The 25656-nt window shown below is 52.9% G+C and overlaps 1 protein-coding gene across 4 annotated transcripts in view; it reads right to left on the reverse strand.

Annotated features, from left to right (window-relative positions):
• Positions 1–4867: 4867 nt before the first annotated feature.
• Positions 4868–25656, reverse strand: part of LOC122393170 — a 45125-nt gene continuing 24336 nt past the window's right edge. For all 4 annotated transcript variants that reach the window (XM_043388925.1, XM_043388923.1, XM_043388924.1 and 1 more), the window contains 6 exons: positions 23010–23198; positions 21149–21277; positions 15530–15733; positions 10865–11114; positions 10164–10499; positions 4868–5319 (listed from right to left, as the gene is read on the reverse strand). In XM_043388925.1, coding sequence (XP_043244860.1) covers positions 10186–10499; positions 10865–11114; positions 15530–15733; positions 21149–21277; positions 23010–23198 — 1086 coding nt within the window. In that variant the 3' untranslated portion in view covers positions 4868–5319; positions 10164–10185. The remainder of the gene's footprint in view (positions 5320–10163; positions 10500–10864; positions 11115–15529; positions 15734–21148; positions 21278–23009; positions 23199–25656) is intronic.

Raw genomic sequence — 25656 nt, forward strand, 5'->3', positions numbered from 1 at the left:
GTTCCACACACGCCTGTGATGACCCCTAAACCAATGGTTGAAGGCCCCCACAACGGCGCCTGCGAGGGCCCTCACCGGCGGCTGTGAAAGCCCCAAACCGGTGCCCAGCTGAGGGCCCCACACTGCCACCTCTGAGTTCAACCGGCACCCCTGAATGAAGTCCTAAAGGCCCAAACCAGTGCTTCTTAAGGCCATATATCGGCGGCTCTGAGGGCTCAACGCCGGAGCCTCTGACGGCCCCAGACGGGACCTTCGCATCGGACGGCCAGTGACCACTCACCGGTGACTTTTGAGGGCCCCACACCGACGACTCTGAGGGCCCCACCGGCGTCTGAGAGTATCTTGCTGGTCTCTGAGGACTCCACAGGGCTACTGAAGACACCGCAGACCTCTTGAGGGCCCCTTGTCGGTCTCTGAGAGCCCCTGTCGACTTATAAATGATTCGAGCAAGCAGCTCTAAGGGTCCCACACCCGATTGTAATAACCCCACACTGCAGTGTCTCTGAGGGCCCACAATGGCAACTGTGAGGACCCTCACCGGCGCCTCTGAGGGCCACACACTAGCACCTCAGAGGGCCTACAGCGGCACCTCGGGGGCCCCGCACCAATGCCTCTGAGGGCCTCACACCGGTACCTCAACCTGTGAGTGCCCACACCAGTGCCTCCAAAGGCTTCATAACCGGCGGCCCTGAGGGCACTACACCGGTGATTTTGGGGGCCTACCGAAGGCACAACACAATCCCTTAGTCTCGCTGAGCTGCTATCCCAATCCCATACCGGCTTCTATCCCAATTCCGGCTCAACTAATTAGCAGCCCCCCCCCCCCCCCTCATGGGTCAGCTTCGCCGCGCCGGTGTCGGTGCCGGCCGGGCCAGCGCCATGCATCGGGGCGGCAGTCGGCCACGCGCACTCAATGGTGTGAGCCGCTCCAAAACGGCTGCAGTAACTGGTCGATATAGGCAGTAAGCAGATGAGGAGATGCAGGTGGATTGATGACCGGCAAGCCTTTGTGCTTTACGAGGGAGAAGGGTCGAAGTCGGCTGCTAAGCCGTGAGCGGGTTTTATCAGATGCCGGTTCACTATGACCTTTATCCGGGTCCTGGTACCCTGACGCACTCTTGGATAGCCGAATTACAGCAAAACTCCATCCACGACTGTATCTATACGGCTTACGCTTTTCTGAAAACGTCTGCGTTTGGCCTTCCACGGGCCCGGCCGGCCGGCCGGCCCATAGAGTTCAGTGGCCGGCTCCGATTGGCAGTCCACCAGTGACGTCACTGGTAGTGTTAAGCTGATTGGCGAATAATACATGGGGAGAACCGGGACGACATCCCCCTGATTAACCCTCGCCCTGGCCACGGTGACTATAAATACGGTGATCTCATCTGGATTTGGTCACGTGATCATTTTCGAGCGCAGCGCACGTGCAGTTGTGGCGAGGGCACTTCCAGAAATTCTGGATCCATGCGATTTTGGAGCCAATGTAAAGTGTATGGGGAAATGGTTCATTTTTATTTGTTTTTCTTATCACACCTAAACTTTCAAGTTTTTCTCAAAGATACACCCTGATTCATGTGTAGAATTGATTGGTCTTTCATATGGTATCAATTTTAGATTTTTATCGGATAATTTCAAAAACTACTTACCATTTAAACTACAAAAAGAGGTGATTGCGGCTAAGCATTGCGACAGCCATGTCATGTCATTGGGAAATTACGATTTCTTGTGCATCTGGAGAATTGTGCTGGACTGGGGGTGCTCGAGCTCTCCCAATTCCACGCCGGCCACGCCGGCTTGGCTTTGGAGCCGCGGCCGGGCGGCGCGGGTCAAGGTCACCGCTAGGCGGCGGCGGATTTGCTGCGCCCGAGCACCCCCAGCTGGTCACAATTCTCCACCTATGTTCATTTTAACTGTTCTCGAAGCCAGTACCTACTGGATGATTCATGCGTAGAATTTGTTGAACTTTTGTCTTTTGTCACTGTTAATGCCTTTATGAAATAATTCATCAAATCATTTCGCCCCGGCCGACATGAACGCCGCTGTGAGCCGGTTTTGGCGTCGGGGAGAGAGAGAGAGAGAGAGAGAGAGAGAGAGAGAGAGAGAGAGAGAGAGAGAGAGAGAGAGAGAGAGGGGGGGGGACGGGGACGGGGACGGGGACGGGGACAGGGACGGGGACGGGGACGGGGACGGGGACGGGGACGGGGACGGGGACGGAGAGAGAGAGAGAGAGAGAGAGAGAGAGAGAGAGAGAGAGAGAGAGAGAGAGAGAGAGAGAGAGAGAGAGAGAGAGAGAGAGAGAGAGAGAGAGAGAGAGAGAGTGAGAGAAATGGAGAGCCATCAAAAGACCGGCATCTCTCGCCTTTTCTGCGGCAGCCGAGCAGCTCATTTCTCCAGCAGCTCTCACCTTTTCTGCGGCAGCCGAGCAGCTCGACGCGCAAGCAGACGGTGCGCGAGTACTCGCTGTAGGGCAGGAACCGCACCCGGGAGGATACCATGGGCGGGGCATTTTTCATAACACGGCCTGGCAGGGGGGGGGGGGGGGTCGATGCGACCCCTCCCCTCGCGATTGGCTCCTATGGCACCTAGAAACACCAAATTTGGTAGGTAGGTGGGCCCCCTGGAGTTTTCGCCCCTGTGCAAATTTGGTTGCTCTAGGTCAATATTTAGGGGGGTTTTGAGGGGTATAAATGTAAAAATTTAGCTAAAAACAGGTCAAAAGATTTTCGCTTATAACTTTTGATTTAATTAAAGATAGGGCAAAAAAAAAACACCAGTGAACTCATCACGCCAAGGCGCGTCGAATGATATACTTTTTAGCTTGCTTAAGTGTACTTAAAGTTTTTCTTAAATTTTAAGTAAACTTTAATTAATTAATTAAGTTCAAGTTAACCAAATTGCATCATATCGCATATCATTCGATTCGGCTGATCACCAGGAACACAATGATACCATTTGTAAGCTTTAGCGTCATTATGTGCCAAGTTATTGGCAAAAAAGTCATTTGACCTCAGTTGACCTCATTGGACCTGACCCATGGATAAGTACACCAAACAAAGAAGCACCAAGTGACCTGCTGTTAAGTACTGTGGTTTCAAAGCACAAAAGTGATAGAACGGAGCGGATATCTCCAGTATTTTCCGAATTTAGTATTTTCCCATAGGCTTAACATTACGACGCAATGACCTCTAACTGACCTCAGGTCAGCGACCTAAAAAAAACGAACTATATGTTATACATTACAACTCGGTGAACTTAGCACACCCTGAAAGTTTGAAGGAAATCAGTCCAAAACTGTGAGTTGGACAGGTGCAAAAAGAAAATTGAAATTAGACCATGACCTTGTACCGGTTTTTCTGACCTGGTGAACTGACCCAAGGTCACCCGAACCTGAAATTTTCAGGTCATATGTAAAAAGGTTGCCCCATAAGGCTGTGCCAAATTTGGCGGCGCTTACGCTATCTTCGAAAAACCTTAGGGGGGGGGGGGTCGCATCGACCTTAATTACCCTCGCCAGGGCGAGGGTTAACCTACTGATGCGCCCTAAATAGCTAGAGTAGACAAGAATTCCTAGACCCCGCTACCAAAACTATTAATTCTTTTGATAAATGCAATCAGACGAGTAGGCATATCAGTGAGTGTATATTTGTTAGTATTTTCCCATTTCCATGGGCCTTGCTGTTTGTGACTCGTGGTAGTGGAGAGGACCGTTCAGCATTCGCACCTTTGTAACATGTGGCCCGAGCCTGGTCGGCATGTCGGCGCCCTGGCAGTCCGCCCTGGCGGGGGCGGGAGTCCGGCAATCGGCACGGAGCAGCCTGAACCAGAACAGTGAGAGAATACATACGAGCTATGTAGGGAATTGTAGGTATGTACATACGTGCTAGCGCTATAGTAGGATAAATTTCATCGTAACAATAACGCTACATTGTGAGCCATTGTGTGCCTACCATCATATGCAGAGTGCAGACGTAATTTTGTAAAGGGTGATCATTACTTCCAATGTAAAATGTTAAAAAATTGTGGCATTCACTTTGGTAAATTTCTATTAGGTATGTGCTTCGAATAGGTTTCGTGCTAGTTTTTATATTATAGGTAATCAATTATAGCAAGATTTAAAAAAAAGATTACGTCTGTACTGCGTAAAAGGCAACCTAGCCATCTACCGGGTTTCCATGAATCCGCTTAAGATAGTATGATCGACCAATCTTCGATAAATTCCTAGCATCCCTGTGGCGACTCGGGCCAACTCCGCCCGGTCTCGTATTTATAGTTTAAAGAGCGACAGACATAATTGACGATATCATTCACTGGCACGCCCCGTTTATTGCTTTAGTGGTCATTGATAGCCGAACTACCAATTTACAGTCCTCCCGTAGACGGTGCCGGTCTATTCTATAAGGCGGTCCCCGTGAACCTGTGTTGCGTGAGACGCTCAGCGCGGGCCCATCGACCTGTCTGCGGCGGCGGCGGTCTGCCGTCCCGGCCGGCCGGTCCCGCTGCAGGTGGACGTGACGTGTCGCCGGGACCGGCGGCGTTTAATTGAATCAGTCATCAGCGGCGCGGATAACAGGCGGCGCCGTGTCGCCCCGTGTTGCGCCGCGGTGGCCCATCGCTCAGTCACAAAGCCGCCGCCGGCCAAAACAGTTAGCCGCCCAGTCATATGCAAATGAGCCCGCGGCGGCCGGTGGGAACTGACACGTGGCCGTCGGTTCCGCGGTGGTGACGGCGGCGGCGGCACGCTGAGTAAACTCTGCTCGCCGCTCCCCCTTCCGCTGTGGGTTTCCCTGAGCTCCGAACAATCACTGCTCAATGCTGACACCCGTTGGTTACACACACGCTGTGAGCGCTCACAGCACAGACAGCGGGCCGACTTGAAAAATATGTATTAGTCGCTGAGATAGGACGGGACAACGGACGGTGACGGCGGTGATTGGGGCCGCTCGGGACGGAGACAGAGCGGCGCAGAGCTGGCCGGGAGCCCCCCGGCCGTGTCCAGTCCGTTCACAGGGCGGCCGCTCAGTCGGCCCGACCACACCACAGCACACCGGCGCCCGGCCCAGTCCGGTCACACGGACCCCGGACAGCCGAGCCGCGCGGACCCGCGGCGGCGGCACGCCACTCAACAGCCAACACGGCGCCCCCAGCAGCGCGCGCCCGACTTTAACATGGAAATAATGGAATGATTGCCCAGGAGAGGGGAGGGGACGGTGGACACCGGTGGTTGACAGACATTTTGAGGGGGAACACATCAGCGCTCTGGTGAAAGTCCTACGGAGCGGTGACACCCAGCAGCCGGTGGTCGGTGGTCGGTGGTCGGCTCTGAAACACACAGAAAACAACGTCCCGTCGTCACTCGGGCCAAGTCACTCTGAACGGCAGCATCGCGCACTGTAACTACCGCATTGTACGCTGAACAGGTTCATTCAGACACGCTCGGTTCTTGTTCTAGGCCCGAGAGGCCCGAGTGCAAGAGCTGAGGCCTGAAAAGTGGATCGGTCGCTGCCGGTCGGCGCGGAGTTAAACCGCGATCGAGAGCGCGGTGCAGCTGCTGTCTGTGTGAGAGTCCGCCCGTCCCGTCCTCCTTTGTCAGTGGTGGCCGCTCACCGACCGAGGCCTGCAGAGCGCCGATTTCACCAGCAGCTGCTCCCACTCATCCCGTCTCTCTAGTCTCTGCTGCCGGCCGGGGAACAAGTGCACGGCGGCGGGGGCGGCGGCGGCAGCTGGTCGGCTCCCAGTCGCCCCGCGCGCCGCTCCTTCACGGCCATTACGGCCAGCCGGGAGGGGACCGGGCCGCAGCAGGTGAACCCGGTCACACAGCCAGACGGACGGGCGCCCACTGAACCTCCCCCCCCCTCTGCAGAGAGGAGGGCTTCGGACCCCGTGCTGGAAACGCCTGATACCATAGGATAGTCCCCCGTCCGATAACAACCGATATGTATTGTAAGACAGAGGACTAGGGAAGTACGTTAAACTGGTAAGGGATTAGTGCCAAGCCAGACGACGGGAAGTAAATCGGAATGGCCGACGAGGACTCTATGTATGTAGATCATGAGCTAGGACATTAGCAGGCTCAAACATTAATCGCTGATCGGGACAGTAACGCACGCAGACACGAGGACATAAATCAGTCATTTGTCCGACCGCACGCCAGATTGCAATTGGCATTTCTTAGTCATCGGCCAGCACTGCAACCAGAATCTACCAGCGCACTAGCGCACTGCCGGTTACAGCGACCCAGCCCTTTCCAGCCCGACCCAAACGGAAGTTGCACGACATTCTCAACGCTGAGCACTGAGCAGTAATCCAAATAATGTACGTTTACGACCTGCATGACAGACGGAAACCTTGACTTTTCGTTTTATGGGAACTGCATGACGTGACTGTATGTCATTAAGTATATCTTTCACAGTTTGCACACTGTAAGCGTGTCAATAAGCGTGTAAGCGTGTCAATATACCAAATAAATTAACAATTAATTATCAATATAATTGTGATAGCTAACTATCAAACGTTAATTTTGCCGCATTTTATTGATTTGTCTTGCTTTATAGTTTATATAGTAGGCTTGTTTCATGGTGTCCGTCTACTTACTGGTCTACAAATCGTCGTATCATGATAACATTATGGACAGAGGATTATACGGCCTTATACGGCCCATATTATGGGCCGTATTACCTACAATATCAGGTGCAGATTGCTTACGACACCGACAAGACCAAGACAAGACGTTCGATCATGTACCAATCACCGCTCGTATGTCATGTGTCGCAAAAACGCCACGCAGCGGGAGCTCGATCAGCTTTTTACTCAAATGTCAGTGGAAAGGTCCCCGTGCAAAAACAGCGCTCCGGCGCGGACCGGACATCCCCGGTAATGGAATGGGTAAGCAGGCCGTCACTCCGCGGCCCCGCCCCGGGCGGTATGGACCCAGGTTTGTTTGAGCCTGGCCGCCGCGCTGCCGGGCTACGGCGACTGCCCGCGGCGGCCGGTCGGACAGCCCGCGGCGGCGCCCGCCGAGCAGAGCCGGGGGCTCCCGACTGCCGGCGCCGCGCGGGCAGGTGTAATCAGAGCGTATGAGACCGCCGGCGGTCTGTCGTCATCCGGACACACCGCGCGCAGTGGGCGGGAGCACCGCGGTAGGACACGGATTACGAGAGGAGGCCTCGACTGGACGACCCGACGCTATGCCAGACATTACAGCTCCACGAAGGTCTACGCTGACAGCATCAATAACTGATACGAAGTGGGTGGACTTTGGTACGCTGGTAATTGGTCCAGTTCTGCGATTTAGGACCGGTCGGTCACGCCAGCGACATTCCACCAAACGCCAATACCGCCTAATACTGGATCGTTTTGTCACGGCATGCGACTCGTTCGCCGTAGCTGCCCAGCCGATACGGGGAAGGCTGGCGCGGCGCCGCTCCATGGAGGAGCCTGTTCCACCCGGGGGGCTCGCTCATTATTAGATCGGCATGCCTCAGCAGCCGACACGGCAGGAGTGGCATCATACCACATGAAAACTCCGCCGCGGGAGTTGCCAACACACCAATAACAAGACGGGATATTGAATTTTCGTCCATTCTTATCTTCTACGGGTCGACAAGTTGTTTGTGCATTTTTGTGTTATTAGGTTATCGGCGGAGCCAGCAAATAACTGAATGAAAATTATTTTATTGACGTTTCGGCTCCAAGCAACCTTTGTCAGAATTACAAGTTAAAATGTAAACGATACGTATGTTTACATTTTAACTTGTTATTCTGACGAAGGTTGCTTGGAACCGAAACGTCAATAAAAGAATTTTCATTCAGTTATTTGCTGGCTCCACCAATAACCTCATAACACAAATCCTTACATAATCAGCATCTGTTTGTGCATTATTGCATTATAGCGACCGCACTGGAAACTGTGAAGTGCCTAATGTATCTGCAAATTGCGTTACCTCTAGGTCTTCATTCTTCCGTACCGGCCAGAAACCAAGCCGATGAGGAATTCACGTATTGTCTTATATCAGACTGCAGCAGCTCTGCACATCAAATGCATAGTTTCACTGTCGCGTCTGCCATCCGTCATCATCGTGTCTAATCAGCCAGGGTGGTTGAGCGGACCACCAGTCAACCAGCGACATGAAACTCTGAATTACCTGAAATTGTCCGCTGGTTATGAAACTTTCGTTATTCCTGAGCACTTGTGAAAAAGGACCACGTTTTGTTTTTGGAATTGGGTATCCCCAGCCGGTGTTATCCGTACGTTGGGAACTGGGAAGGACTGGAGTGGAGACAGGCGTTCCGCCGACCAGTGACGGTCCGCTCCACTTCTGACTTGACGAGGTACATACAACGCCGTCGCCGTGAGGTATTAGCATAGGCGCTGCTAGTGCAAATGTTGCAGCGAACCATGAAACATGCACGATGGTAAACAAGCGACTGAGTCACGAATCGTGAGGAACAACAAAATAAGCGGTAGCAAGGATTATCAAAAGGGACATGCTTTCGTTCTGCAGATACCTACTACCACCGTTAACTGTCTATGTCGTAGGTATAGGTAGGTATGTCGGGAGTCCATTTCTATGGCTGCACCAAATTATTGAATAAAAAAAGACCATTTTGATACTGGTAGCAAATGACCAAGCAGGTACTTATAACTGACCGAAACGAGGGCGCGCTGTTAAAAATCATTAACTACCCTCTCTTTTTGTTAATTATTGTTATTATTTATCTTTTAAACACATTTATTGCATCGCAACTCACTGTTATCATCAATGTTCTATTCCGTTTCTGAATTGTGAGCATCGAATCGTTCTAAACAGATAGGCAATCCTGATCTGTAGCCAAGGGCACCGAGGGCCTGAGCAGTAGGTATGTACCGGTGTTGCAGGTCAATCGGCTCTGATGCTCATCTGTGACTTCAGATCAGCTCAGCAACCAGACCGAGCAGTACCGGGGATAGGAGGTCGTTTGATCAGCTCTGAGAATCAGGGCTGCGGAGTCGATGGATTTTCGGCGACTCCGACTCCGACTCCGACTCCGGCTTTCAAAAACCAGCTCCGACTCCGACTCCGACTCCGGGCAGAATTGTCGACTCCGACCGACTCCAACTCCCGACTCCGACTCCGCAGACCTAGCAGGGCTGCGGAGTCGACAGATTTTCGGTGACTCCGACTCCGACTCCGGCTCGGGTTTCTAAAATCGACACTGACTCCGACTCCGACTCCGGTCACAACTGTCGACTCCGACCGACTCCGACTCCGACTCCGACTCCGACTCCGCAGACCTGCTGAGAATGTATGTGATCTAAGGTCAGCTCAGCGAGCAGATTGAGACTCATACGACGGCGGCTGACGGCAGGGACGGCCGCGCCCGCAGCGCACGGGACCGGAGCGGCGCGCTGCTCCTGAGAGCAGGGCGGCCGCTGGTTGGTCGCCGCCGCGGGCCCCGCTCCGCCTCCCGACCAATCAGCGCGCCCCGTCTGGCCACACCGGAGATCGACAGGACAGATAGGTAGCGGCCGAGAGACGGTCGCGTTCGAGACGAGAGGCGGAACGCGCCGCCCGACGGGTGCCCGAATACGAAGCGCAGCAATTTAACAATACTGCTACTGTTAGGACACATACGCTAACCGGACTGGTTCGGTTACTGCTAGCACTTAGCAGCCATTGGGTATCCTGAATTGTGCTGTCATCACTACAAGTCAAACTAAACACAATTACAATAGTGCAAACTGTTGCATGCAGATACCCGCGGTAAGGCAGTTCATGAACACAGTTTGGAAATGCCACCAGGAGCATTAACAGAAGCAAACCCCAAACCCATTATTATTGGTGTTCAACTAACTGAACATAACGAACACAAGTCCGAAACAATAAAAAAAAAAATCGACGAAGCTCAATGCGCAACGGCTCATGTCAGGCCAATAAGCTATAGTAACTAAGTCGGGAAGATCACTAGCATACGAGCTGCATATGATGTGGTCTCAGGTGTCGGCGGGCCTATAGGAAGTGAGACTTGCACATGGGTCTACCGTGTCTAGTTATCGCAGCAGATCTGTAGGTAAACGAAAGCACGTAGGTACCGTGTGTGTGTCGGCGGCCGGTCTAGGGCCGTCACTGTAGGTCAGCAGTCTGAGCGGACCTGTATACTCGATGTGTATATCTGAGGTCACGTACCGTGTGTGTGTCGGCGGCCGGTCTAGGGCTCGTCGTCGTCGGGCGCGCCCTCCTCGGCGCCCTTGCCGGCGTCGTCGTCGTCGGAGCCCTCGTCGGCGGCGGCCTCCTCCTCGCCCGAGTCGTCGGCCTCCTCCTCCTCCGAGTCGTCCTCGGCCTCGTCTCCGGCCGGCCCGCCCGCCGCCGACGCCGCCGCCGATACCGGGCCGTCGCCGTCGGCGGCGGCCGCGCTCGGCTCGGCGGCCGGCTCGGCCAGCGGCGCCGGCGGCAGGCGCGCGCTCAGCGACGGACGCTGCTCGAGCTCCTCGCGCCGCTTGCGCACCGCGTCCAGGATCAGCTCTGCGGGCGGCGGTGGACGGGGACGGCACGGTCAGCTCAGCCGGCAGGGCCGCACGGCAGCTAGTGCTGCTAGGGAGGCATATCGTCATGAGCCAACTCTATTCCAAATACCCTTCCTCTTTTAATTTGTTATCCTTCATAGTTGTTGTAAAATACATGACCACGAGATACCGAAAATGTCACTGCAAATTTAGGGTCATTAGCTGACCAGCATGTCAGTCTAAAGACCGATGGAAAGATATCAAGCCCACGCGACACCCGGACCCCCCCCCCCCAACTAATCCTCGGCCCCCCCCCCCCCCCCGGCCGGCGATCCGGTAAGAGCCGCCCAGCTGAGCCGCTGGGCCGCCGGTCCGAGCACTCACCGTCGAGCACCTCGCGTCCGGTGAGCACCTTGTCCAGCTCCTGTTCGACGGCGTCCCGCAGCCACGGCATAAAGGTCATCTCTATGTCGCGCTCGACGCCGTTGAAGAAGAAGCCCTTCTGGCGCAGGTTGCTGAACACGGCCGGCACCATGTCGGCCAGGTAGCTCTGCGCCAGCGCCGAGGCGGCCACCTTGGCCTCCGTCTCCGTCTCCTGCTCCAGAGCCGAGCGGCGCTGAGACATCCGCCGCTCCTGCCGGCGCGGAGCGTCCCGTTACGTTACCGACAGTACCGGCGACAGGCGGTGGAACCGTGACGAGCCACACGGCCCACAAGGGATTAGCAGCCACCCCGCCAACCAGACCTACACGACATTACCAGCCATCCTGCCACACGGCATGGGGAATACTGAAAGGCTTATATAACGGTCAGCAGACAAACATAGCTGGCAAGTGCCACCGTAGAGGTGGTATTCCTGCAAAGAGCCCGTGGGTGGGTGATCCTCCGGTCCAGCCATCCAGTAGTACCTAGTGAGGTATTTTGAGACACGGGAACGACAATCCACGACATAAGAATGCTACTTCGGCCGGGACGCTCGCTAGCAGCGAAGGGGGACAACGTTTCGAACCACTGTTTGAACAGCATGCTCCGGTCACGCTACATCCAGTACGACGCACACAAAATGTCTCTGTCCGGATATCAAACATGTATAGTGCCAGGTTTCATGGGTCAGCATACCGGTGACATGTCATTCCTTTGCGGCCTGTGAGCCCCGTGTTGACAGAACGGCCGCCGGCCCTAAGCCGAGTGATGCCGGTCAGGCGATCACGCTAAGACATTCAAGTCTCATCTATTATGTACGAATGCCTCACATCTTACACTTGCTTATCCTTGAAATTGACTACACTACACGGGCCACGCTATCCACTTAGCGCGTGTCTGAATGGGTTTATGCAAAGGAGCACTGGATGGTCTGCGTTCAACAATTAAAAACATCATTCGGAAGACTTGCGTATTAGCCACGAAGACTGGTGAACGCGTACCTACTGAAGTATTCGTCAACATTGATCAACATTTCATTTACCGAGAACTCTAGGAACATCATTTAGTCTTTCATATAATTATATGACAGATATGTAAAAATGCAAGTGTCAGCAAGGCCGTTCCGTCGCTCATTACGTTGTAAAAAAAAAACACTTTAACTCCCGACGTTTCGCTGTTTACGTCGTTTCGCTGTTTACATGACTAAGCAGTAAACAGCGAAACGTCGGGAGTTAAAGTGTTTTTACAACGTAATGAGCGACGGAACGGCCTTGCTGACACTTGCATTTTTACATTTAGTCTTTCATCGGAGTATGTGAGCCACTGGAAACCACTCAAACCATACCAATAAATATTTCCTTGCAGCCGGCAAAGCAAAACACGGCATCTCCCCAAAAGACGTCCTTAAAGGGACTATCCCACCTTCTAAAATGTTGTTAAAACCAGTTAAATTGTGCCCGACTTTATAGATTGGATGACCAGGAACACGGTTCTGGCATTTATTTTTCATTAAACATCTTAGGCTTCCCATATTCCAAACACAAACTTTCAAATATGTGACGTCACAGCCCAAAATTACCTCCTTCCCCAGGCCACATTACTGTCATAAAGCTGATTCTTTTTACTCTGTAGGCACCACAACAAAGTTCAGACCAAGTTTTAAGCGATTTTTCAACGAACAAACCCATTTAAATCAGAATGACTAAACGAGGTGACGTCACACTAACGGTCGCTCCATGTTGAAGATAGGGCCTTGTACAAGGCCCATTTTCAAATCAAGGGAACGAATTTCTTCAACACCAAGAGGCCGCGGGGGTTGCAACCTAGATAGATAGTGGTTTCTGAACCTCGCCGCAAACTTGGCTATCTCAACTCAAACCCCATGTTAAAGGTGGGATAGTCCCTTTAAGGCTGAAACAGACCCGTTCGGCGTTCAGGAAATCGCATGCGAGAGCCTATTTTTTTTTTTTAAATTTAGCTCGAATGTTTGAATGGACGGATTGACAGAGCCGGAGTCCACGCTAAGCAGAGCTTGTTGCGTAGACCCCGACCCCTACCGTCTGATCGCGCAATTCCGGGTAACGGGAGAATTTAGATGCCAAAGTTTAACGTGCCCTTCAAAGCCGGACACGGCCTGTCCCACTCAACTGACTTCAACTGGCTGCGGCTGCTCCCACCAACCGCAGACCATCCCCGTCAGGAGTCTCATATATCGAGCGCCGGAGCGTCTCGAACCCGGGCTCTCACTACCGGGAGTCCGATGCTCTACCAACTGAGCTACGGGACAGGCAATTCAAATACATTATAATTCTTCCCGCATCAATCGCATCTGGGAGGTGCGTGCGATTGATGTGAGGGTGCTTACATCTATTTAGATAAGGCTCTCGCATGTGATTTCCTGACTGCGGAAAGTCTGTTTCAGGCATTGACGAGCAGGTCAGGCATTAGCGTAACGAACTCGGCGACCGCGGCCGGGCGGGCCGGTGCGCGGCAAGGCTGATCGGCTGGCCGGCCGGCCGCGCCCGCCAGCCGTTCCCGATACACCGTCCGCTGACCGCCAGCCGTTCCCTATATACTGTCCGCTGACCGCCAGCCGTTCCCGATACACCGGCCGCTGACCGCCAGCCGTTCCCGATACACCGGCCGCTGACCGCCAGCCGTTCCCGATACACCGGCCGCTGACCGCCAGCCGTTCCCGATACACCGGCCGCTGACCGCCAGCCGTTCCCGATACACCGGCCGCTGACCGCCAGCCGTTCCCGATACACCGGCCGCTGACCGCCAGCCGTTCCCGATACACCGGCCGCTGACCGCCAGCCGTTCCCGATACACCGTCCGCTGACCGCTCCGACATCCCAGAAGGTCACCACTGCGGGCCCGGCCGGGACTCTATTGTCGGTGCCGGCGTGTGCGGCCGATCGAGGCGGCTGAATTAGTCAGAGACCGCAGCTATAACCGGGCCTATCACGGCCGGGTAACGGCCCGACCCCGGACAGGGGCCAGTCGATACCCGGCCGCCAGTTATCGAAAATCACGACCCACCGAGCCAGCTCAAAAGCCGTTCAGAGACGAGCGTGCTGACCAGGGCGATTATTAAAATGTTTGCGATTTAAGTTTATTAATTTTATCTGTCTGTGGAATGCAGTTCTTTCTGTCTTCAAAAAGTAAGGTCTTCGATCTTTGGTTTCACTTTAAATTCAGATGTTCTTAACGCTTTGAACTACAAAATATTAGGCGATGCCAGAACAAGAAAAGAAAACAGAATCACATATGCCTGCTGAACGATGCGACAGCCCTTTTCGCATCTGGAGCCAGTGTTAAAGAGTGTACCAGTGTATGTCAGTACTTCTCCCCGAGTCCTCCACACCAGTAAATTGACGGACAGACAGCCGGACAGACAGCCAGCCAGCCAGCCAGCCAGACAGCCAGACAGCCGCTGCACAGTGGCCCTTTTTCAGAATTAGCACGCATAAATTCAAAATATTTTTTCTCTTCTTTTGAGTAAAAAGTAGTCTAATCGTGTGCAAAACATTCCAAACTATCCGATGGTGCCATTTTTACCTCCTAAAAAATAATCATCTTTGGTAAAACTGACCGCAAAATCGAAGTTTGTCGAGAGGCGCGCGGACACCACCGGCGGACCCTAAAAAGTAGGGTGAGATGAACAACAATTTGTAAGGCTTTCGGTGAGAAAATATTAAAAATAAGTGGCATGGCTGTGAAGCTGAGTTTACGTAGAAGCCCTAGAAACCACAATTTTCATTGTATAAACTTAAATAGGCCACTTTTGCCGAATATTGTGGACACAATAACAGGACGATTATTAACTGGAGATGGCGGCATACATATGAAGCTTTATGTTAAGTAGCACACTCTGGAACATGTCGTATTATACATCGTTCGAATCGCCGGTCTCTTCTGACCATGTCCACCAAAGGGCATCGCGCCATTTTGCGCCATTTTGCTTCTACGGTGGATAACGTGAACCAGTTCAGTCCGCGAACGGCTGTGGCTCCTGTTCGATACGACTAAGCTCATTGACCTGGCTCGAAGCTGGTGTCACCTGGTGGGCGCCTAAATGTGGCTTGACTTTTGCCATAAGATGTGCTTATTGAAATGTCATGTAGGCATAACGCTGTGCTCAAGAAAAACTGTCCGATTTCTTGTCGCGTTTGATGTCCAAGCCGCACAAGTCCCGTGGGATCGGCTTAAGATCTAACGTCAAAAGCGCCTATGTGTTTGTATTGTTCGCGCGTCGCGCTGACCTTAGTTGCTGCTCGGCCGGGGCCGACTAACGGTGGCTGGCAACAGCTGTAGATGCGGTCACGTGACGCCCTGAGGCGTCCTGGCGGTCAGTGCAGCGCGGTCGGCTGGCGGGCTCTCCACACTTGCGTTCGGAGCGGCCTGGGCCGGCGGGCGAGCCGTGCGAACGTGCGCCAAATCTTGGGCCGAGCGGCCTGTCGCTGTTGGGCCGAATCTCCTTGGGCAGTTCGTTTCTTTTCTTCTCTTTGCATTGGCAGGGAATACGTCCTTGATCACGTGGTGATGTCTTGCACCACTTTCAGGTAATGTGGGAATTAATGCGTGCTAATTCTGAAAAAGGGCCACTGTGCGCTGGCCACTGACCTTTTCCTCGACGTGGCGTCGCTCGCGCTCGGCCAGCCGCTGCTGTTCGGCCAGCTCTGCCTGGCGGCGCTCCTCGAAGCGGCGCTGGTGCTCCTTGAGCGTCTCCAGCTCCTCCTCCTCCATCACCTCCAGCAGGCTCTGCTCCACCGTCTTGCCGACCAGCACCTCCAGGATCGGCGCCGACTCCAGCTCAAAGTCAAACAGCTGCCCGACACACACAGAGTATTACACATACGTGAGCAGCGCATAACATTCGCGACCAGAAGTGCCGACACTTCTACATTACTTTAAGTGCCTAAAGCCAGCGTGCGACTCAACGGCAAATTCAAGCACTTGCTTCGTATTGTAATAGTACCAGGGGCGCGGGAACTACTTTCAGACTGGGGGGGGGGGGGGCACACCATAATAGAGGTCAACCTAGGGTACCCCAAATCTAGTTTTTTCACTGATTTTAGTACACCTTTTTCATTCCTTGGTTTTTCAACAAAAAAAGAAAGCATTTGCAAAAAAAGTGCGGTATTCCGTCTCAAAGTTGGGGGGAGGCACCGCCCACACGACCCCAGAGTTGGGGGGGGGGGCAAGCTGCCCCCACTGCCCCCCCCCCGACTCCCGCGCCTATGAATAGTTAGTACGCAATGTACAATAGCGTAATGGTTCGAGATAGCTATTTGTTTTCTGAAATGAGAAATATGCGGTCCTCAAACACTAGGTATACCCATTCATTTGGCATTTGCAATGCCGTTCAATTGTGTATAGTGGGCTGGGCTCTGATCAAACAGGCCCCTAATCCCTATGAACATGGTCGAGCAAATAATTAATATCCAAACGTGTGACGGCTGACGAGGGTTACGCGACGAAGGAAAAGAAGCAAAAGACCCATTAGGTAAGTATCAAACTGGTCAAAGTAAAGATGGTCAAATAAAGAATCAACATTCAAAGGCACGACGAGGGTTACGAGAAGAAGGAAATGCTATTCTGAAAACGTCAAACCGATCAATCATAAAAAATAAATAAATTAACAAATTAATAAATAAAAAAATAAAAAATAAATAAAAAATAAAACGTCATTAAAATAAAGCACGTTCCTACAGCTGCGACGGAAAACGAGTGTTGGCATTGGACCAGGACCTCGCTTAGTGTCTTGGATTTACAAATGCGCAATGGTAAACAAAGCGCACTGCAAGGCAATAATTCATCACTCACAATCGGTCATGACGACAGAGTAATTCTCGTTATTTCAGTGCAAAAATAACGCAATAAATCGACTCCAACTATTCCCCAAGCATGAAATAGTAGGTGCTTAAATTGGCTACCGTTCCGGCGATAAACAGGAGTAGGTCTATGGTTACAGTGAATCCATACTGTCATGTCGCGACTACATTGCAATGCTCAAATACAACCCAGCAACCTCGTCCTACAAACCTCCATGCACTCGTCAAATCCGCGCTAAGCGCTCGTGAAAAGTCCCATCGAGGCCTACCATGAGCCCTGCGCACCCACTGCCACACCGTCGATGTGACCAATATCCCGCCGTATATACAGGGGGAGCGTAACTCGGTCCGTGCCCGCCGGCTGTCGACGCCTCGACAGTCGCCCCCCCCCCGGCCCCCCACCTGTCCGTGGACGGCCGACGATCCCCCTGACCGCCAGGCTGGAATTCAGTCGCTGTTTTTGAGCGGGTCGATGGTCGATACGAGACTGGCCGGCGCGCCAGGCGAATGCCGTATTTACTACGGTCTCATCAGGCGAAACATGGGAACGGTAGCAACGAGCGAGTCTTTGGAATTCTAGGTAAGTGTGAAAATTCATTCTGAGCAAATACATGAGCTGCAGTCCATATCGATATCGATCACAGCTTAATTCCAATTCGTCCTGGAAATCTGATAGCGCCGTAGCACGGGAAATGGGAATAGACGCAAAAGACGCAAAAGCGGATATTTCCAAAGTTACGCTTAGGTAGGTATAGGTACCTACTGAGTTTCGCATAAGTTACCGGCGATTATCACGAGTAATAGCCGCCTCACACTGGAACTCGCATGCGGGTTGCGAGTTTGCGGGTTTTGAGTTTGCGGGCATAATACTAATTTATAGAGTAATTTGATCGCTCCCTTATGCTAACTTCATGAATGCAGTGAAGCCAGTGCACCTTCAAAAACTTACATATAGTCGCAACACCAGCGCAACGAACCAAAATTCGACTCTAACGAAAAACCCGCAAACCTCGCAGAACTCGCAGACCTCGCAGCGAGGAAATTCGAATGTTGACTCAAAACCAACTTTTGGAACGCGATGCAAGGTCGCTCGTAAGCTAAAAACATGCAGACTCGCCTGTTAGATGGTAGTGTGGGTCACTCAGCTTAGATTGTATTGTTTGATTTTGATGAAACCCGAAAACCTAAAAACTCGCAACCCGCATGCGAGGTCCAGTGTGGGGCGGCCTTAAAGCACACTGATTTTAAAATTAAACTGTACGTGTAAAAATAACGCACCTCCAAAGGAAATCTTTTAGAACTCTCCGGTTCACGGCGGCATTGTCGAGCCTGCATTAGACTAATTTGGGCATATTTGCTCTACAGTGGTGCAACTCGTGGTCTATATCGGTGACGCAACGCCTCCAGCCACGTGTTTCAAACCTGATAAGATCCAAAGACAAAGTCGAGGGCCGATAAGAGGTGTGACTGCTCGGAAATCGGCCAGTCGGGACACTCCCGCCCAGTCCCGCTCGTGCCCCGTCGATCCCGCCCCTATCGACGCTCTGACGACGGACGAGACGTAGCGTGTCGAGTTATCGGCCGCCCGCTTCCTTGTGCGGCCCGCCAGACCCCCCCCCCCCCCCCGGACGGACCGGGACGGGAGGAGGAGGCAGGAAGCGGCTCGTGTCTGCCGCGTGACACTCGGCGGGGACGGGGACGGGCGCGGCCCAGGGAGGGATGCGGTTAGACCTCGACAGTGACTCCACAGGGACCCCGCCCCGCCGGCGCCCGACGAGTCCTGCACTATCACTCACTCATCACTCATCATATCACTCATCATAGGGGGTCTGTAGGTGGAGCGGGCGGGGTATACACCAAGCCCAGGGGTGACGTGGCATCCTCATAAAATGAGATTTCACAAAACAAAATCGACTTGTCCAGGCGATTCGAAGTTTGAGTTTTGAAAAATTCATGAAAAATTATAAGGTGAAATTAGGAATGCCTCATCTATATAAATTTTAAGGAAAAATCTGAGGGTGGGATAATGGCGAACACTGATAGCGTTTCCTGCAGCTTGTCTTATCCGCTTGATCTCAAACGCTACCTGTGGGCCAATGTCAGACAAAACGACCCGAATCGAGATGCACTTATATATTTCTTTGCAGTCCTATTTCGCTCAGCCTGTCGCTCAAAGCCTCCATAAAAGCTTCCGGGCCACCGTAATGCCACCGGGTATGTGATGCCCGGCCATCAATGCCAGTCGCAGCGGCATTGGCACGGTACTCCATCACGGAGCACGGGAGCCGACGGGCGGCCGCCGCTCCGCCGCCGTGCCGACCCTGCTCAGTGCACAGTACACGCGCTGGTCCGGCCGCCACGGGCCCGGGAACAGGGGTGTCCGTCGATCGATATACCATGGCGCCGCCGGACGACACGCGGGTACACGGCGACCCGCCGCGACCCGCCGCCGCCGCCGTGTATGTATGTACGTGTCACCAGTCACCATCAGTGGATATTCGCCAAAATACCGGGGATTATTTCCAGCAAAACGTACAGTCGCGCGACTTGGAATTAGTCAGCATATTGTATGTAAGTAGTTACCTACTTGAATGACACCTTTGCTGTCCACACGACTTTGTCCTATAAAATGTGTAAAGGTAATTTGCACGGGTCGCTCAGTTATGGGACTTTGCCATCATCAAGAAAGGCGTCTGATACTGTTCAGCAGATATGTGCATGGATCTACATATGATCTCAGTGGATCTTGAAGCAAACTGCAGGCTAGGATCTATGAGCTTACCGGATCCGGCGTGAAAAAAATATCCTGTATCTATGATCTCATAGAACCTGAAGAGAAACCAAGAACATGGATCTATGATCTGAGTAGATCCCACCATGCACAACATTTGAAACCAGGTTTCCAAGTATTTATATGTCAATAGGTGCCACAAAACTATGGATTATGACCTGCAATCACATAAAATTTGTGAGTTGCGACAAGTGATTTTTTTCTGTGTTGACAAATCATAACTTGAGGATCTATGATCTCACTGGATGGCGGATCTCAAACAAAAAATTAGACTTGGATCTATAATCCCTATGGATCTCTCGATAAATTCAAGAGTTGTATCTGTCATCCTGCCGGATCCGAGATCAGGATCCGTGGGAGCAGACACCAGATCCATTTTCGCGGATCCATGCATTGCACAATGCATGTGTCTGCAGTTCAGTGTTCCTACACTGTAACTATGTTGTCATCAAATGATTTCTGTCGAGCGGACCATGAACTGTTCAATTGCAAAATAAAATGTCACATTCAATGACCAAAAAGTTTCACTCATGATCGAACTGATGTCATCTGTCTAAACAAAATTCCTGCGGTGCGAGTCATACGGACTGGACCTGTAAGCCAGATGTGTGCCGCATTTTGAGCGTGGCACTGTGCTGAGTGCACAAGAAACCGGGCGGGTTAGTCACTGCAATAACTAATGCGTGCAATATGCGCTGCCTCGCTCCTCGGGCCAGGTCAATAGGTCAGGACTCTGGTCTGAGCTCTCCTGAATGGGGATATCCCCAGCAGTGTCCCGAATTCGCAGGCTGGCTCCGACTGACCCCATTTCGGGGGTCACCGGTCGCGTGTTTCGTTTTTGCAACCAAGGAGAGGCGCTGTACCCGGAGATGCTTCTTTCTAACCAAGCCAAACCGAAACAAACCTTACCTTACCTGATTTAACCTAACTTACAACCTACAATCTAGTTATAACCTTAAACCTACAACTTACAAACCTAGATCGGGTCAAAAATATCAACGGGCGACCGGCTGCGAAGTGCGAACGCTAAACCCATGAATCACAAGGCGGATACCACTGAACAAGCAGCCAACTGTCCGGAATGAGGTAGTATATGAACCATTTTCAATGACGCCATTGGGTAATGGGTATTCTCCGGGCAGCGCCTCTCCTTGGTTAGAAAAAGGAAACACCCGGCTATTTACGGGCGTGGGACTACCGAGAGGAGAGTCAGAACTCAGACGGTCCCGGCCGACTCGGCGCCAGCCCCATGCTGAAGCACCCGCGCTAGCCTCGCTTTCACCCATCCCCCACCCCGCGTCGGCCGCCATTCCGGCCCACCGCGCAGCGGCCCGGCACGCAGGATGAGTCACTGCCTCTCGGGGTCGGTGCCAGGCGGCGGCTGGAGCCGCCACCGCCTGGGAACCCCCGGCGCCGCCTCCAGCTCAGCCGGAGAAACGCTATTCATCCACCAGCCGAGACGGGTATTCCCACAGCCCATTCAAACGGCTGCCCATGCGACACGCCCCAAGGCCCGGTGCCTGTGGATGCGTCATCGCTCGGCACCGCGCCGGGGTTGCCGACCGAGCGGGGGGGGGGGAGGGGTCAGCATCAGGGGTGCAGAGTGCCGGTACTCACGTCGCCCTCATAGATCTGCGTGGCCACGTCGGCGCCGGTCTTGGACGGCACGAAGAGGGGCGTGCTGGGCCGGTCGAGCAGCGGGTCAGTCTGCACGGCCCGGTCCGCCTCCACGCGCCGGTCGCGGATCTGCGGACCGAGCACACATTGCCGGTAAAATATCCAGTAGCTAAGAGTTATCAGCGCGGGAGCAATATCAATTATAATGCACGGAGGGAGTACCTACCGCGCTTATCCCGCTGAACTATTTGAGACCGGGGGAGAGATCAGCATCAGACACCACACCGCTACATCACTTGTTGAAGAAAGACAAAACTAATTGATAAAAATTTCATTAGTGACAAAGCTGTATGTATGCACGGTGACTATAGATATATGTATGTACCTACCTAAATTTGCGATGAATGACTTTAACGTTACTAAAAATCACAGCGTTACCGCCGGGTAGTGTGCGACATGGCGCGACATTTGGCGCCGCTGTGACTCGTGACCAGGAGCGACCGATATGGGCGGCGGGACCGACTCAGGAAACAGCCGCCGGGCACGGCATGCACCTTATGGCCGCGCCAGCCTAAATCGGGGGAACGAGGCCGTCGACCGCAGTGATTTATGTATCCGCCGTGCCCCGGACAGTCCTCGCGCTGGTATTGACTATTACACATGACATCAATAAACAAACACGATCGATGGGAAAGCACCTTCCGGTGGCAGCCAGAGACCTTACAGGTGTTTTTCAACAATGGTGGCACAGTGAGTCAGAGACAACGCGCGTGACAATGAGACTGTGTGATGACAACTGATCGGAGACCGCAGCGCGGTCGGCAGCAGGCCATGGGTTCGGTCAGGCAGGCGGGGACAGATGCACAGGTCAGTCGCGTGCCCCCGAAAGTCCGCCTCAGCCGACGGTAACACCCCGACGACCGACAGGAGCGGCGCCGGGCCCGGGGAGGGGACGTGACGGCCCCACCGCTCGCCACACGCTAATGAGAATATTGATGCTGTCTGGCGCTCGCGTGGCCACGCTGTTCATCGTAATTGGCATGTCGGCGGAGTCCTATACAACATGTCCACGCGATGTAAGGGAGGGAGGTCAGGTGTGGGGCCACTTGTTCTACCAGTTATCCTGGGCACTTGGCGATTGAGCGAGGAGAGGGAAGAGAAAAAGGTCCAATAGGAGTAAAAGACACATATTTTCAACCATTGTTAGAAATTGATTTCTAACCGCGAAGTGGTTATGATCCGTTTATGAGGTGATTACAGCAAGTACAAGTGTAGCTCAAAGTGATACGATTGTTTACCATTTCGAACATTACTCTACATATATCTAAGTACAGTAACACAGTAGTCTATGACCATTTATATAATGTGCAGAATGCATCTAATGCTTAAAAAACAATGCATGACATGATGCACATAAGCTTGGTGTACCGTGTGCGAAATGCACATCATGCCTGTTCAATGGAGCCGCGGACCGGTGCTGATCAAGGATGACTCAGAAGCACCGCTCCCACATGGCCGCAGAGGCGGCGGCACCAGTGGTAATTCGGGAGTGGCCTGCACCGCAGCCCGGGAGGAAGGGATGACATCACCTACCGCGTGCACCGGGCCCGACACCACCGTCTAGACACGGTAGTGTTCGAAATGGTGTTTACTGTGTACTGTATACTGTGTAGTGTGTAGTGTGTACTGTGTAGTGTCCACTCACCTCCTCCAGGTAGGGCTCGGTCTGGACGCGGTAGTGTTTGGAATGGTGTGTAGTGTGTAGTGTGTAGTGTCTACTCACCTCCTCCAGGTAGGGCTCGGTCTGGACGCGGTAGTGTTTGGAGTGGTGTGTAGTGTATGCTGTGTAGTGTCCACTCACCTCCTCCAGGTAGGGCTCGGTCTGGACGCGGTAGTGTTTTCTGCCGGCCACTGCCGGCGGGGTGCGCACACGCTCGTCACGGCGCCGACCGGTGCCCAGGCCGCGCCGCGCCGCCGGACCGTTCTGCAGACCGGCATCGCGCCGGCGAGCCTCCTGGTACCGAATGATGTCCGTCAGACTGGGCCCGCCCTGAAACACACAGACAGATACAGTGCAGTCGCACTCAAACGGGCGCACGGTATACGGTGCAGGTGTACTCACGTGTTCGAGCCGCCCGGCGGTGCGGAGACGCTGTGGCGTTACAACTACCCGCACTACACCGTCACGACACGACAGCGAGCGTGCGGGAGTGGCCAGGGACTGAGGCTAGGGACCGTGAACTGCGCCTGGAGCCACTGATGCCTAGCCAACTGTGCCCGTAACACGTTGGTGTCCAATCGATAGGTATAGCTAAGTTTACTGTTGACTGGCCTGGCCCACCTGTCTTCTGCGTACTTGACGGGAAATGTCACTGTTTACTCACGATTCTTATCCAAAGGTTTTAGAAGCTGCTGCTGATAAGTTTTCCTTTTTACCCTAGCACAATTACCCTATGTAATTCGATGAATCGCCAGAATCGCTGGGTCGCCATTCTGAAACTGTACGGTCTAGAGAGTTGCGATCTCTGTAGTATGTGGACTGTTGATTTCCGTAGAGTAATACGAAGGCTGACCGGGTAGGCTGTTGGGCGTCCGCAGAATCTGTCAGAGCTCCACACCGGCCGGCAGGGTGCGGTAAATCTGTGTCTCTGAGTTAGATCTGCAGACACCATTTGGTCACAGGCTGGCTGTCGGATGTCCGCGGGATCTCTGCCTCAGAGTTCCACAGACACCGGTAGGTTAGTGGCGTCCACGGCGACCCCTGCGGCCGTCCATCGACCCTGCGGCGGCGCACGGACGTGTCGTGATCGGCGCCGATCGAGCGGATCCGGTCTGGTTCGGTCCGGCCGTGACCGCCGATCGACCCGTGCAGTGGAACGGCGCCCCGTCACCGCCGTCACCGCAGTCAAACGGCCAAAAGGAATCCCGACGGTCATCGGGCTAGGCATTTACCGAAATGTGCTCAAAGGTCAAGGGCAACTACAGGCGCATTCCTGAAAGTTCCAGGAAAAAGGCTTGGAACAAGATGGTAAGCGCCAACAACCGTTGGTAACGGTACTAGTTAGCCTCGTAGCCTCTTGCCAAAAGCAAAAAAAAAAAAAAAACTCCCAGCTTAACTTTCGGACGATTAACGGCAAGCAGAAGTGATTTTTTTCTAAAGGTTGTTTCCCGCGCTCCCGCACCACGGAGAAATGGAATGGCATGGGGCGTTTTAACGTCCCCATGCATGAATTGCAACCGGTGCAGCCGCCAGACTTGCAATTTGTGTTGAAGGCAAGATCGCCTGCACCGATCTATAGTGATCTAATGGCTGAATGTCACGCCCTAAATAAGTGTACGTACCTATTACACAAAGCAAGGCAAGAAAACCTAACGGTGAGAAGTTTTAAAGCAACCATCAACGAGTTGCCCGTACAGAGTTTCATGGTTGAAATGGTCCGGAATCAGCACAAAAAGCGTCGCTCTACAAACAATTAAAATGATACAGCTTCACGAGGCCAATGATGACAAACAATGTGTAACGTTTACCCAGACGCGAACCATCTATACTATTGTGCAGACTGTAATGCAAGGAGAGCGGAGGTGCTGCAATGCCAGGACACACACAGCAATGTCACGTCACAGTCACACTGCAGCCGCTGGTGTCGCGCGGTGGGGACAGACACTGGTGCCCACAACACCGACAAAACGCTGGTGCCGAGCTCCGAACAAGGCATGCCGGGTGCGGGGAGGGAATCCGGCACAGAAGGTACTCACAACGTTCACAGTGGTCTGCCGTGGAAAAGAACAACGAGGTGGTGTGTGAGCTTCGCGATCTTCTTGAAGCCTCCTGACATTTCAAACAGAGACAACTCGACATGCCTGCGATTTTAGAGCACACGAAGAATCGAAAGTTCTCTGGTGAGAGCCTCTTTGAACCAACAGTGAGTGTAAGACGTAAATATTTAGACTATGGTGCAGGGGGGCTCAGCTGAAGCAGCACCATTTTATCAGAGCATCTATGTTCAATTTGTGACAACAATCAGCACCGATAACGGGAATCAGTGGCGATCAACAAAGATAGGTACTGGGGAAAAGAGCGATGCTCGTAATTAATTAAAGGCTTTGATGTAAAAATCGCAAATAAAGGTTGTGGTGGTTACCTCATATGGTATGGTAATTGGTACTCGTCAAATAATCGCACGTATATTTCACTGCAGCATTATATGTATTTCAGGTATGAAGACAGGTTTTCGATGGACCGTTAGCGTATGGTTTGAGTTAATATTTCGGCTTAAAGATGGAATGGACAAATACAGGTATTCAATTTCATAGTCACAGCCTTGGACTATGTTTTGGCTTCTGGTAATGGTGCAGCTGAAATAATAAATGAAATAAATAAATGTAACAGTAAGCCGGGCCAACTGAACGCGGGTCATCGCGGGTCGTCGAACAGTCATACCGCCGGACCGTAGAGCCGTATAACAACCCTAACTATGGCTTCGTGATCTTAAAGGCCAAGGCAGATA

Source organism: Amphibalanus amphitrite, unplaced genomic scaffold (genome assembly GCF_019059575.1).
Source record: "Amphibalanus amphitrite isolate SeventyFive unplaced genomic scaffold, NRLGWU_Aamphi_draft 000520F_arrow, whole genome shotgun sequence".
Classification (NCBI taxonomy): domain Eukaryota; kingdom Metazoa; phylum Arthropoda; class Thecostraca; order Balanomorpha; family Balanidae; genus Amphibalanus; species Amphibalanus amphitrite.